Source organism: Cannabis sativa, chromosome 1 (genome assembly GCF_029168945.1).
Source record: "Cannabis sativa cultivar Pink pepper isolate KNU-18-1 chromosome 1, ASM2916894v1, whole genome shotgun sequence".
In the NCBI taxonomy this organism is placed as follows: Eukaryota; Viridiplantae; Streptophyta; class Magnoliopsida; order Rosales; family Cannabaceae; genus Cannabis; species Cannabis sativa.
Genome location: NC_083601.1, coordinates 40590273 through 40606574, shown reverse-complemented (window position 1 = coordinate 40606574; position 16302 = coordinate 40590273). Strand labels below are relative to the sequence as shown.

Genomic DNA, 16302 nt, shown 5'->3' with positions numbered 1-16302 from the left:
CCAGACAACCATAAAACATCTCAACCTAGAAAACTTAGTCACTCAAACCAGAAAACTTAGACTCTCAAACTAAAAAATAATGGCAAAAACCAGAACAATCTCAAACCAATAACCAAGAACCAAACTCAGACCATAAAACAATCACACCATGTCACAAAGACAAGACTTACGGTAACAGAACCGAACAGAAGACAAAAGACAAAAGACAAAAATTTTACTAGATAAACTAATAACAGTAAATTAATTAAGAATCTAACTCCATAAAAACCTAATTAGAATTAACTACTAACAGTAAAAATAGAAGCAACAAAATTAAACACAGAAATTAAACCAAACTCAAAACAAGATCCCCTTGTCGCTGCCTATGTCGCTGCAAAATCCCATCGTCGAAATCATGGTGCGTGATCATCAAACAACCAAGGACTTTAAAACAGAGACCAATGTGATCACATGGAAGCAGCAACTTCAATACTCGAGTGCTTCAATAACAGAGACCAACGTCGTCGTCGTCGTCACTGCAACTTCGTCGCTGGAAGCGGGTGGAATCACATAGAAGCAAGATCCCGTCACTGCCTTCGACTGCGAGATGGAAGGAACTGTCCAACACCGTCACTGCCTTCGACTGGGACTGGGAAGAGCAACCGCCGACGGACCACTTCTGATCTGAAACATTCGGACCACTTCTGATCTGAAACATATCCATTTAGTTAGAGCGGATTGGAGCTCTGATCTGACGGACCACTTCTGATCTGAAACATTCGGATACTTATTGGATATATAGGATTAGATCTGCTCCAGCCTGCCTAATTTTTTTCGGGTCGAATCAGATTCGATTCGGTTTCAATATATATTAAAAAAAAACTTAATTCAAGACTCGGACCCCGAACTGAGACCCAGACCCAAACCCGGGACCAGATCCGAACTCGGCTCTGGACACCCGAACCTAGACCCGGATCCAAACTCGGATTTCAGTTCAAGGCCCTGACTTGGGACCCTAACTCAAATTTCAGGACCTGAAGCTGAATTTGGGACCGGACTTGGAATCGGGACCCGGTACCCAGGACCTAAACCTAGACCCGAAACCAAACTATTACCCGGACCCGAGACTCGGGAACCGAACGCGGACTCAAACCCAAACACGGAACTTGGACCCGAGACCCGGACCCTGACCCGGACCTAGACCCAGACTTGAATTTGGACTCGAAATAGGACCTGGACTTGGGACCCAGATCCGAACTCGACCCATAGTTGGTGTTGGAGTTGAGTTTATTGAAAATATAGTATAACTTTACACAATCTATTAATACAACTCAATACCAAATATAGTATTGTATTAAATAATACTAATACAAAATTAAAATAGATTCAACAAAATCGATTACACTCTTGTAATAAAGACGTAATTAACATTCATGTAATATTAGAAAAAAAAAATGTTGTTCATAATTGATTTTAATTAATTTGGTTTACGAAGACAAATATATCAGTAATTATGTTCTTTCTTTTTTTAAAAATATATATATATATATATATATATATATATATAATAATCAGCACGGACATAATTCAATAGAGTTGTTTAGAATTTTTGTATCACAATGAAGAAAAAAAAAAGATTATTAAAGGAGAAGAGAGGGGCTCCTATTGGATTGAGTGACCACATTCAATGGTTGACGGCCAATCACATGGGTATAAGGCAAGCCTACAACATTACGCCCAATACTAGCTAAATAATATTTTGAATTCTAAATGGTGTGAAAGTTATTTATTGGACTTTTTATTTTATTAAATAATAATTATTTAAATTATATAATTTTTAAAATTACATAAAATAGATTGTGAATTTTAATTTTTATTAAATTAAAATTTAATAATAATTTAATTTAAAAGTGTTATAACAATAATGATTATATATTTTTGTATCTATGTACCAGAAATTAGTTTCAAGTTATTTATATTAAGAAAAAAATTTAATAAAAATCGAGAATTCAAAGACAATTTTGCACTATTTAAAAAAAACACAAAATTTAAATTATTATTTAATAAAATAAAAAATCTAATTTACAATTTTTACAAAACCCAAAATTTAAAATATTTACCCGACAATATATACTTTAATAAATTATCACACATACATATTTACATTAAAAAAAACCATATGATAGGAAATATAAAGACAAAAAATATTTGATTTACTTGTACGGACACGTGGAACTGGGTAGGTCACTTTGGTATATCATCACAAGTGGTGGCAACACATGGTCTGGGAAATAATAATATAATTAAAAAAAAAAAAAGAAGAGAGAGTAGAATAGATGATGAAGCAAAGTCAAGATTTGCAGACTTTACTTGGTATATTTCTCTTTCTTTTTTTTTTTTTGCTCATATGAGAGGTCACACACAGCCACCCTTTTTATCCTTTCCATGACTTAAGTTTTTAAACAAAGAAAAAAAAACGTTATCTTGGCGATGCTCTTCCAGGAATCTGTGAGTGATTGCTTTATTTACATATAATATATAAAATGTAATGTATAGAATAAACATACATCAAAATTTCAATAACGATTTTTTTTAAAAAAACTTTTCCTTAAAAAATAAATAAATAGATAAATTTTTCCTTTGGGTGTGAACGTGGATTGGAATTACTTTGTTGCCAAGAAGTCATTTGCACGTGGTCACTGATTGTGTTAGTTTTCCCAGTATTTTTTTTTTCATGTTTTATTAGAGTGTTCTCCTTATAAATAGTTATCTAAATATTGCATAAGACATTGGTAAATATTATTTTAGACTATATATTTTGTAAAAATTATTAATTAAATTTTTAATTTTGTTAAAAGATAAAATAGACGCTCTATTTTTTAAAATAGTACAAATAGAATTCTAAATTAATTTTTTGTCAAAATAAAATTTAATAATAATTTGATCTAAAAGTGTTATGATAAAACTATTCATATTTTTTGTATTGGTTCGTGTTAGAAATTGTATTCAAGTTAGTTATTTGAAAAAAAAAATTATCAAAAATTAAGTTCAGAGTTTTATTTTTACTATTTTGAAAAATACATGATTAATTTTGTCATTTAACAAAATAAAACGTTTAATAAATTATTTTTACAAAACACAAAATTCAAAATAATATTTACCAATTTATATGTATAGTCGTTTATTAATAATATCTATTATTTTACTTTTGTCAGAAAATATATATATGATTTTTTTAAATTTCAAAATATATATAAACTATTGCATTTACATTTTAATAAGTTGTCAGTTTATATGCTAATAAAGTAATTAATTCCACCATATATCATAATATAACTTTTGTACAAATAGTTATTTTTTTTTATATGAGGTATTTAGATATTAAACAAAATTATATATTTGATAATAGTTTTTTTATACAATGGGAGGTTTTTATTAGAGTACGTAATTATGTATAATTAACTAAGATAGTAATTACATGTAATTATTAGGATATATAATATAATTACACAGCATAAATTTTAAAATAAAAGGTGTCAGCATATGATATGGTGATTATTTATGAATTCTTAATATTTTGTTTGACAAAATAGTTAGTTTTTATTTATTTATTTATTTTTTTTGAAAGAAGTTAGTTTTTATTTTAAATGGGTAACCTAGAGGGCAACCAAAGGTCCTCACCCCTTCTAATTTCATTTTTCATATTTTCATCTTTGTAAAGAAAAAGTTTCTTTTGTGAAAACCTAGTGTTCAGCTAGGTTTTAGTATTTGTTCTTATACTATTTGTAGAATTGGTTGAAGAACTTGTTTGAAAAGCGTGGGTTTTCGGGCGAAGACTTTTCCAAGTCTCGTTTCAGAAGGAAGTGAGCATATATCTTCGAAAGAAGATTTGTTAAAGCCTTACTTCGAGATAAAGTAAGCACACATCAATATCTAAAGGGAGTTCACTACTTGGTGTGTTTCAGAGATCAAATTTACAAGGTTGATTACAAAGGGTTAAGGTAAATCATTAGAGGGATTCTAAATTTATTTAAGCACTCAATTGCTTTTATAATTTTTGATACTTTACTAATTGATTTCATTTTCTAAGCATGACCCCGTGAACTAAAATGTTCGAAAAAACACTAATACCACATACAATTCTCTTGTGTCAATATTTACATTTTGCACAGTTGTTTTTAATTTGATTCTACAAATTGATGTTTTGCTGTGACAGATTTTTAATCTGTTATTGCATATTGTTACGAATTTTTTAATAACTAGAATTTAATAAATATATTGACATCTTGAAATACATAGTTTTTCACTATGCGATACAAATTTCAAATTTCTTGTGTTTGTTTCCCTCTCCATAATTGTTAGTTTGTCATTGCCTCTTACTTCGACTTTACATAGTGGGTTCATTTTTTTCTATTTTTTATTAGAAGATCTGTGATTCATTATTATTGGTGAGTGTGATTTGTAACATATTTATTTGGATGAGAAATTTAGACTTCTTCATACTTCTTTGATGCTCTAATGCCGGGGGCTTGTTAGTGTCTTAGTTGATGTGCTATTAGAGTTTTTTCCCTAATATTGTAAACGATATTGTTTGTCTAATTTTATTGATTCTGTTTTTTTAGAGTGATTTTATCATATATTTTGGAGTATTGTTATTAGGCACTAGTGATGCCTAACGCTTTTAGACATGTCGCCTTATGATTGACTAACGATACTCCTTAAAAGTTATTATATTAAACAATATGAGATCACATACTTAATTGGACTAATAACGATAATGACATATAGGAAGGTGCCACTAGTGTCTTTTAGCATTTCTCTATATTTTATCTATTTTACCAATTAATGAAAATTTTCAATTTTTTTAAATAATAATTAAGCTAATTAATAAATCAACACTAGAAATATAAGCAAAATTAATCATGGTATGTTGAAAGAAAAACATATTTACGAGAAACCTTTTGGGATTTGTGTTTCTTCTTTTGAAGGGTCAAATTGAAGTAATTCATGTGCTAGTATTCCTAGGAGACAGGCTTTGACGATTTTATTTCATTTGATTGATCCCATTTATGTATTGAAACAGTTAATTCTTTAGTCTTTAATTTGATCACGTTGGAAATTGACACATCAATTGAAATTAATTAAGAACTGGGCCCAAAAACAAAAATAAGTTCCACAAATTTCTTCCCAATATGTATCATTTTTTTCTCAACAAACTAAATCGTCCAATGGAGAAAATATTCTTCGAAGAATTGTATATATATGTTTGACAATGAAAGAGGGAGAATTTAATTACTTGCTGATCATTTAATTTTATGTACAATTTAGATTATATTTATTTATTTTCACTTAATGATCAACATCCACATATACCAACTCTGAATTTAAATGATGGAAGAAATTGATTTTGATTTGCCAAAATAAAATGATTACATAAAAGAAGAAAAATTCAGCAAAGATTTTTGGCCAACAACCACAATACAAGAGTGAAAGACGTGTGGATCGAGATTTTAGACTATGACTTTGTTTGGCTAGGTTTATGTTTTTGGAGCTAAAAAGCACAATAAAAGTGAAAGTTGTACCTTATTTTTTGTTTTGTGTGTTTTTGGTAAACTATTATGTAAAGATATGTTTTTTTTTTTAATGAAAAGCAAATGATTTTTTTATGAATTAATTAGAAACTATTGAATTTAAAAAATAATTTTTAAAAAATTCTTGTTGGTAGAAGTTACAAATTTTAATTTATCTCAAATTCTAATCTTTTTAATCAATAGAGATATGATCAACTGAGATAGAATCGTCGTGGTTTGGTGTATAGACAAGTGATGGGGTTTAGCATTAGATTTTACCACAAACTAATAGTCTCAAGATCAATAAAGACACAATTTTTTTATTTTTTTTTGAGGAAAATCATGGTTTTGGTTATGGTATATATGGCTATGAATGCAAATGGTTTTCTAATTGAAGGTTATACCTCTTTTCATGAAGGTCAAGTAGAATTAGAATTAGCATTAGCATTAACAAACAATGGGAGTTCGTGGGATTCTTAGTTAGATTAAAGATCTTTATTGGTAAATGGTATCTTTGGAAACTGATTATCTTTGTATTGTGCAAGTCTTTTGAAATTCTTTTTCTATGATACTTATATTTGGGCATGTTATTAAGGATTGTAAAAAATTACGAAGTTAGATTAAAGATCTTCATTGGTAAATGGTATCTTTGGAGACTGATTTTTGGTATCCAATTTGTGTAGTTAAGAAAATAATTTTAGAGAATATCGCTAATCAATCATAAAGTGTCACCTATAAAAAGTGTTAGGCACCAATAATAACCAATGAAATAAACATATTATTAATTTCCAAATGAAATTAATTTTTGTATCCATTTCAATTAATTATTATCCCTCTACTTTGAAATGTGTAAACAACCCCTTTCCTTTTCTAATAGCCACATTTAATAAGATAATTACAATTTTACATAATAAATGAATGCTGTCCACATTGATGAGATAGGGAATTAATTATTAATTAATTAGTAGTAATTAAATAGCATAATTCTAATCGATCCAGATTTCTAGTTGTAATGTTTTCCATGTCGGATAAATATATTTTAAATAAAAAGAAAAGATAAATTAAGAGAATATATGTACACTTAAAATGAGAGTTGGAGTAGAAAGGGAGAGGGGTCTTTTTCTTTTCTTTGAGGTTGAATAAATAATAGTCAAAGTAGCTACCACACAACAAAAAGTACTACACGCAAAGCAAACTTTTAAGAAGCTACAAACAAAATCAAAATAATGTGGAAACTGTACTTTGATCAAATATGTTGGGGTCATATATGTATAAACAAAATAACAAGAATAAGAGAATTTGACAATTATTGTCTAAATACACAATTAATTCTATATCACCTTCCCTAATATGACCAATGATTACACTCATTGTAATTGTCACTTCACTCACCATATATACATACATACGTTTTGATTCATTAATATTTTCTCTCCACACTTCCATAATCCATATCATCATTTAAAATATTTTAAAAGTCTTGAGTTAAGTTTCCTCAATTGGTTCAAAACTTTATCTCACATATTTATTGTTGTTAATACGAGTTTAATTTTTTTAAAAAATAATAATAATAAAATAAAAATCATCTCACAAAATAATTAATCAATTCGCCTCTATTATTATAATTTTTTTTAAGAATTACTAAAATTAGTGTTGGTGGAGTCTAAGAACAATCCTCTAACTTTTACTTGTCTAAATCCCTTTTAAACAAGTCTGAGTAGTAGGTACAATACTTTGTTTATTTATTTATGCCCTCTCAACTTATTCTTAGTTGATATTTTAATAGTTACATTAAATTATTTTAATTTTAATAAAAATATTTACTTTTGTTATATAGCACAATCCCCATTTATTTGTATTCAAATATTAATTAAAATATATAAAAATAATTAAGTTTCTTTAATTTCAACCCAAAATCATTTAAGAAATATTGTAAAAAAATGTTAAAAAAAACTAGTTATTTCATTAAAAATATTATGAAAAAACACATAATCTAAAAAAAAAAACACTATAAGAAAAAAACACATATTGTAAAAAAAAAAAAAAAAAAAAAATCAGTTTCATCAATAACATAATAATAAAAAATTTCAATGCAAAAAAAATATAATCTAAAAACTATACCAAGTTTAAAAATCAGTTTTATCAACATTAAAAGAAACTAATTATTTTATTAAAAACATTAAAAAAAAAACCTAGCTTCATCAATAACATAATACAAAAAATTATAATCTTAAAACATTACCAACTTCAAAAATCAGTTCTTCAACATTAAAATAAACTCATTATTGTTTTAAAAGTAGCAGAAAAAAAACCAATTTTCATCAACAATAATGAAAAAAATACAATTCAAAAAGTTATAATCTAAAAATATTACTAACTTAAAAAACTAGTTTCGAACATATAAAGTTTGTATCGTTTTTAAAGTTTCCAAAATAATGTAATGAAAAATACACAATGTCTAATAATTAAACTTTAAAAATGATATTAATTTTAAATTTCAGTTTCAAACATATAAATTCATATTAATACTTAATGACCAAACTTTTAACTTTATTCTCCATTTTGGTTAATTTTTTATTTGCTTGTTCAACAAACAGAGTTGATTTAAGCATACAAAGCAAAAATAATAAAGAATATCAGTTACTAAAACTCGAGAAAAAATAGAAATAAATAAAATTAAAGAGATAAAAATACAATAAAAATTATAAAAAAAATAATAAAACAACATATAAGGGAGAGAAATCATATATAAAAAATAACTAAAATGGAGGTGAGTTAAAATTATAAACTCTAACAATCAAATAATAGCCTAAGCAAACACAAAATCCACTAAAAATATTAAAGTAGAAGAAAAAGATAGAAAAGTAAAAATCCTAAAATATAAATGCAAAATGAATCAAAGAAAAAAACTAAACAAATTAAACTAGAAACAAAAACATAAAATACAAATTTAGATATTAAATTTACAAAAATATCGCATATTAAATACCATAAAAAAATTTAAATGTAAAAAAATGCTATAGAAAAGTGAAATTATAAGTACCATACTTTTTATAATTTTCTTATCAAATCTTATGTAATTTTCACGAATATATTTGTATGTTTTATTTTAAATGCTCGTTCTCAAAAGAAATTGGGGTTCTGGGCTTAATGGGCTAAGTTTTGTAGTTGTACTGATGTAACTTCCATGATACATTCTAAGACTTCTCATCCAATCTTATTTTTTGTTATTTTGAAGCTTTTCAAAATTTTTTCAACAGCAAAATGATCTAATTTTTTTATGCAGAGGAATTTGAAAAAGAAGAAGAAGAGAAAAAAGTTACAACACGTGAATATATTTATCTATGTAAGCATATGTGTAATGTTTAAAGATAATAGAAATTTACAAAAATGCCTAAATTTTGTTAATTTTTATCTTTTTACCGTATGATTTACTTTTTTATGGATTATTTTTTAATTATATTTTTACAAATACCCGTCAGAAGCTACATAAAATCAACGTATAAACAACTTAATACAAATATACATATAAATATAAATATAAAAATAGAGCTCGTATTTTCGCAAAAAAAAAAAAAAAATCAAATCAAATCTGTAAAAATGTTAAAAAAAAAACTGTAGATTAACCTCATATAATATTATGAATATTGACAAGTTACACTTTATTTATTTATTTCTATATTTAATCCCATGACACTCTTAGGACTCGTTTGGAATACTGTATTAGGTCGTATTATATTATATTGTATTCTATTTTATGCAATATTTTTATATAAAATTATATGTGGTATTAATTTTTATGGACACCTTAATATATAATATTTTAGTAGAAATTAAAGTTTAACATAGTATTATATAAAAATAAGATATATAATCCGATTGAATATAATACAATACAATACAATACAACCTAATACGATATTCCAAACGAACCCTTATTTCATTATTTGATAAAACTTAAACGGTTAAAGAGTCTAAGACAAGTAGTTACTATTAGGATTGCCTCATAATAATATAAAAAAAGTTGATATACTTACGGGAGCATTAAAATGATGCACTAATTACTCTCTATATGTTTCGGCATTCATAATAACTTTTAGTTACATTTTTTCTATATATATACACGTTGTAATTTAAGATATTTAAAAAAAAAAAAAATCGATGTATTAAAATTTTTCGAATTTCTTAAAATTTTAGAAGATGTTAAATAATTATAACGTATATGATTATGAAAAAAAAATTTACCAAAATATTATTTCAAATATCAAAACAATTAAAAATACATCGGTATATTGTAAATTTTTTCTATATGTTACCTTTTTTTTTAACATAAATTTATCATTCCAGCAAACAATTACAAAAGATTAGGAAATTATGCTTATAGGGAGATGAATGGGGTTATTCATGAATTAGCCAATTATATTTTGACTCACAAAACTAGTTCTATTTTGACTCGCTTGAAGACTTATTATGCTAGTCTTATTTGATTTAGCTTTTATAAGCTCTTTTATCACTTTTAAAATTCAAAAAATCTTTCTACTAGTGTTTGAATAAAAAACATTTTTTTTTTAATTTAAAAGTTTTTTTGAGAAGAAGCTAGTATTTATAGTTTCTTCCAAAAAAAATTTTGAAAAGCTATTTTAAAAATTAAAATAATATACATACTTCTTAATTTACTCACAATTTTTTTTTTAATAATAACTAAATACTTTAAAAAAAAAGCTTTTTATTAAAAATAAATCTTCATATAATAATTATAAAAATAAGATAACTTATTTATTTTATACTTCTAACTATAAGCAAAAATAAAAGCTTAATCAACTGGACCATTTTTCACTGTATATAGTATATACAAGGCAAAATAAATCTAAACAAAGCAGAATTTGGACAGAAAAAAAAGAATACCTCATAAAGGATACACGATCTTTGTCGTTTTCCTTTAAGGCCAACGACATGCCGTCCTCTGTTTTCGTTGATAGGTTTCTTAATTCAATGCCGTTGATAGTGGTTACGCGATTTAATGCTGCTGTTAGGCCTCTACAACTTGGGGTCTACTCTTTATTTGTTTTTTATTTAAAGGACACAGCATTTTAATTTTAGTTGGTAGAAAATGTGCCTTGGAACTTTGTTAATCACGACGTCGAATGTACTAGATTCATTATTATATCATATCCTTTAGCTTATTTACCATCCAATCTAGATCAATTAGTAAATTAATTCACATGACGAATTATTTGAGTCAGAAGAGATAACTATCATTATTAATGCTAATAGCCAATATTGACTATTTTTACGCGTTTGTAGTTGGGTTGGGACTTGGGAGTTGTGAAAAATTCAAGGGGAAAATTGGTCACTCTACAAACTAATAAGAATTAAATAATTAGATATAACGATATGACTGATTGATTTCTAAAAAAGAAAACAAGTATTACAAAATATACAAAAAGTCGAAACATTTGTTTAAAATTTTATAAGACTTGACATTTTTTTTTTATTTTAAGATTTAATTTAGTCCAATAGTGGGGAGGATCCTAATGGATTCAAATACAACAGATGTTAAATTACTAGGATAATTCACCGGTAATTTCTATATGAAGGGCAATACATACAGCTCTCGGCGTACTTGACCAGATCTTTAGGCTGGGGAAGACGAGTGGCCAAACCTACAAACAATTTATCACAGCAGATACCCTTTTAGCTTTTAAAGACTAATTTTTGCCTGGTTAGGAAAAAAAGTAATAATAATGCAACAAAGACTCACCCAATTCATATGCTTTTGCAGCCACTTTGGCAGCAATTTCAGCTGAAATCTTTCTGATGTTAGCGAATGGAGGGTATAGCATTCCCTTGTCAAAGTTTTCTTGTGAGACCTGTGCAGCCAAAGCCTCCGCTGCTCCAACGAAACCAAAAGCAAAGGCAAAATTGATTAGTGAGCTCTCGCGCAACAAAATGTTGAATAAATATGTTTGGTTCACTTACAAGCTGCCAGAAGCATTTCATCGTGCACGCGAATGGTGCCCGACATTAATAAACCCAAGCCAAATCCAGGAAAGATGTATGCATTGTTAGCCTGACCAGGCACGAAAACCTTTCCCTCATATTCAACAGGTGGGAACGGGCTTCCACTAGCAAAGATGGCACGACCCTGGATAGCAAACCAAGAGCAAATGAAATGAGTTGGAAGTGGTTACCAATTATCAAAGGTTCGACATTGCACATGTGTAATGTTTTACCTGACTCCAGTTATAGGCTTCCTCAGCTGTACATTCAGATTGTGAGGTCGGGTTGGATAGAGAGAAAATAATTGGTTTCTGCAAGTAGGTGATGAAAACAAGTGTCAGCTTTAGCTACACTGGGATATCAACTGTAGAAGTTACTATTCGAGTTAACTTAGTACCTCATTGATGGTGGCCATAGCCTCAACCACTTCCTTTGTGAATTGTTTACCAACTCCAGATGTTCCAATCAACACTGTTGGTTTGATGTCCTGAATAAAAATTAAACATGGAAATAAGGAAACTATAATGTTTGAATCAACATTTATACAAATGCAAACATATTGAGATAAAGATTTCATACGTTTATGGCATCTACAAGTGTTTTAACAGGTTCATGTTCATGAGCCCATGGCTTCTTGAAATGTTGAAGTGATTCTCTGCGGGAACTGACAATCAATCCCTGCAGGAAGAAATACTATCAAAACATGGAAAAAAAGAAAGAAAAAAAGGAAATGACAATCAAGTTCAGACAGCAAGAAGAGGATTGTGTTTACAACCTTTGAGTCCACAAGCCAAATTTTCTTGCGGGCCTCTTCCACTGGGGTATTTGTCTGCACAATAAAACAAATGTAATTTTTAAAATTGATTCCTCAATGCTGTTTCCTAATAGAATTCAAGATATTTAATATTAGCAGTTAACCTGTTTTGCTATCTCAAGGGCTATCAGTTCGGCTATGCCAGTGCCTGCCTGTAACCACCAAATACAAGGAGAGATAAGAAAAGATAGGCAGCATCCAATGAACCAATAAAATATACATTTAGACAGAAGAAATGGGTTGTCTGGAAGATTTATTTGGGAAAGAAAACAGCAAATTAAAGACTGAATAAAACGACTCACCTCTCCAGCACCAAGGAACAAATATCTGTGGTCAGATAAAGCTCCCTTAACTACTTTCTGAGATGCAATTAGCCCTGCAAGAACCACTGATGCTGTTCCCTGGAATATAGTAATTAATATAATATATCAGAGATTCTTAAAACAAATCCAAATACATCAGCATAAAAATTATTTCAGCACATACCTGAATATCATCATTAAACACAAGGTGAGTTGTTCCATATTTTGAGAGAAGATCAAAAGCATTGTGATTCGCAAAATCTTCAAACTACAAAAAGAGAGAAAAAAAGGCAAACTATTTGAGAGAATAGAAAAAACAAGAGAATCATATAGTTATATTATTATATACACCTGTAATCCAGGTAACTATTTGGTTTATATGTATGATTATACCTGGATGAGAATTTTCTCCCCATAGAGCTGCTTGACAGCAGTCATGAACTCATGCATAAGCTCAGCATATTCCTACAAATTGAACAAGAGAAAGTATAATAAACTCATTAAGACCAGAAAAGGAAGAGTCTCAAAAGCATAATTAAACACCCGTTGAGCCGAGCTTCAAAGTTTACCTGTCCAGTTGCTCTCTTTTGCCTGAGGCCTATGTAGAACTCATCATTCAACAGCTCCTCATTGTTTGTACCAACATCAATGGTTATCGGCAAGCACTGAAACAGAGAATATATATCAACTTTTCAACAGGTAGTGCAACGTCAAAAATGTAATACATGATCCAATTCTGGGGCAATGTCAAATATTGTTACAAATGACGCATCATTTTGTTCTAGGGGTACAAGAAGTGTTTTATAATAAGCTTTGAGAAGTCAATAATGACTCAAGTTGAAACTCACAGCTGAAGGTCGTACTCCTCCAAGCGCTGTATACAAGGCAAGTTTCCCAACAGGTATCCCCATTCCCTGTGTACACATTACACATTGTCATACATTAATACAGCTATGCATGCGAGAAAGAGAAAATAATGTAAGGATATTTAAGAAGACTTGTAAACAAAGCATTGCAATAAAATTTTCATAGAATCTACCTGACAGCCTAGATCCCCTAACCCCAGAATCCGCTCTCCATCTGTGACAACAATAACTTGAATATTCTTCTCAGGCCAGTTTCTCAATACCTCAAGAATCCTTCCCCTTAATCACCATACAAACCAAAAATACTATCAGAACAAGGTTATTGCAATTAATCAGTGATACTGAACTATAAAGAGGCTGTGGAGGAACATACTTTTCGTTCAAACTAATGTAAAGACCCTGAGGACGCATATAAATGCTTCCGTATTTCTGACAAGCTTCACCAACAGTTGGCGTATATACAACTGGGAGCAACTCCTCAACGTTTGCAATTAAGAGTTTGTAAAACAACTTTTGATTCCTCTCCTAAAATGTATTAAGAAAAGAAAATCCATTTGGCGAAAAAACATTAGTGACAAACAAAATTTTGAACTCAAATAAAGCAGAATACGCAGACAGCTAGCTACCTGAAGATCCATCATGGCCATGTACTTGTGGAGTGGCAACTGATATTGACGAATGTTGTGCATCATTTTCTTCACCTGGTGAGTAGAGTATGCTTAAGCTTACATAATATTCTATGCATATATAATAAAAAAAATAATAATAAAAAATATGAGTAAAACAAAAAAAAAACCTGAAGATCCTGTGAAACAACTGCTGGAGGGAGAAGACCACGTAAGTAGTGAGCATCTCTCTCTTTATCATTGAAGGCAAGCCCTTTGTTGTGATGTGGATCCCGCAGCAAAGTATATCCACTGCAAACCAAAATGGAAGAAAAAAAAAATTAATTTAATAAGAAAAAACCAAAACTTGACAAACAAACAAAATTCTGGGTTGTATTGCTATAGAATATCATATTCATACTCCATCTAAAAACAACAAAAACATCAACTTTTGATATCCAAGGATATATGCACCATAGATAGAATCGAATTGAAAAGTGTAAACATCATGAAGAACCAAACACTTCTGGGCCACAATCACGAAGTATTTAGGTAAAACATATAAGAGAAAACAAAAAATATCATGCAAATTTAATGAGACAAATTGAAAGAACCGATATAAAACAAAAACAAAAGGTCACTCTCTTCAAAGTGTAACTTTCAATTTTATGTAATTTTAGTTATTATATTATATTTAATAACGTTTCTATTATAATGAAAATCAAATGAATTAACCCACTACGCTTTACCAATTATATATCATAATATGATGATTGAACTATTTTATCTAAAATATAAATGGAAGGCTTTTTAGAAAGGGGCAAAAGGAGGTGAATTTAATAATGGAAATTAATCTTTAGCAGTAGTAGAAGGGAAAATGTAAGAACACCGATACTAATTTGTTTATTGATGAAAAAATAATAGTAAGAAAAGAATAGCATCTATGACAGTTGGTCACACCTAGCAACGGAGACGTTCCATGGAGTGACAAATTGATCCTCGGTGGCGGAATCTTCACCGTACACGTCTTGGACCCCACCGCCGACGGCTGATTTAGGCTCCTCCTCAACTGCAGTCAAGGCTTCCCTCGTTTCCTTCACTACGCTTTCCATCACAACGGTGCCGTTTCGATCACCCGTTCGGCTGGTCGAGGCAACCACTTTCAGAGAAGCTGCATATCTTTTCTGCTTTGAGGAAACCGGGTTGTACAGCTCCGAAACCCCTAAGTTGTTCTGCTTAACACCAAAAAAAAAAAACAAATAAATCAATAAATAAAGAAAATTGAGAGATTGTGGAAGAGAAGATCTGCAGATGGAAATCTCGTTCACCCACTTCGAATTTTAACCAAAGTTTTCGACTTTTGGGGAATTTCGATGGTTACAAAGTGGAAAATGAAAGAAAGAAATTGACCCAAAAGAGTAAATATACAAAAGAAAAGAATGCTTTTTTTTTCCTTGAAATGATGATCTGAGAAATGGGTTTGGTATACATTACCAAAAAACTGGTTCTGCTGAGAGACATCATGGTGACAGAGATGTAGATTGCTTGTGCTTAAAATGACAGAGAGAGCTTGAAAGAACAAGGAGAGAGAAGAGAACAAAGAGATGAGAAAGATATAGAGTATTTGAGGTAAAGGGTGGCTGCTCCCGAGGTTTTCTCCAACTCTATGTGTTTCTCTCTCTTCTCTCTCTCTCCACCTGGAGAGCCGAAAGAGATCGGAAATGAGCAAAGGAAGAACAAAGGTTTTGGTTTGCTTGATCAAGGTAAGAAGACATTGTGGGCGTCTTTAGCTATATATATACACATTGGGTAGTTTGCAGCAACATCCTCATCAAACACATTTTACATATAAGTCCCTACATTTTAAATTTTAACATTTAAATCCTAAGCCGGAAGTCTAATTAGTTATTATTATTATTACACGTATGCGAGGGGGTACAAACTTTTTTTTCTTTTTTTAAAGTGAGGGTCCAAAGTTTTTTGTTATTATAAATTCCTCATAACTTTGTACAAATTTTTTAATTTAATCCCAAAAATATTGAAAAATATGTGGTTATGATCAATTCGGTCGACGTGGATATTCACAGGAAGGAGTTGCTTTGCTTCATTGTTTAAAGGACAAGTTTCATTTCAATTGAAATGGGCCAGTTTTTATTTTTTTTCTTT

General features: G+C 29.4%; 1 protein-coding gene across 1 annotated transcript; it reads right to left on the bottom strand.

Moving 5' to 3' along the window:
- Nucleotides 1-10929: 10929 nt before the first annotated feature.
- On the bottom strand, nt 10930-16060 carry LOC115707526 (NADP-dependent malic enzyme). Its single transcript, XM_030635528.2, has 19 exons — nt 15631-16060; nt 15097-15368; nt 14328-14448; nt 14158-14232; nt 13905-14056; nt 13705-13810; nt 13514-13579; nt 13235-13330; nt 13059-13130; nt 12850-12933; nt 12666-12764; nt 12468-12515; nt 12325-12378; nt 12129-12227; nt 11947-12036; nt 11783-11860; nt 11529-11694; nt 11311-11439; nt 10930-11212 (listed from the first exon to the last, which is right to left on the bottom strand). Exons 1-19 carry the CDS (start codon nt 15658-15660, stop codon nt 11124-11126), a joined length of 1926 nt encoding a protein of 641 aa, XP_030491388.1. The 5' UTR covers nt 15661-16060; the 3' UTR covers nt 10930-11123.
- Nucleotides 16061-16302: the final 242 nt, after the last annotated feature.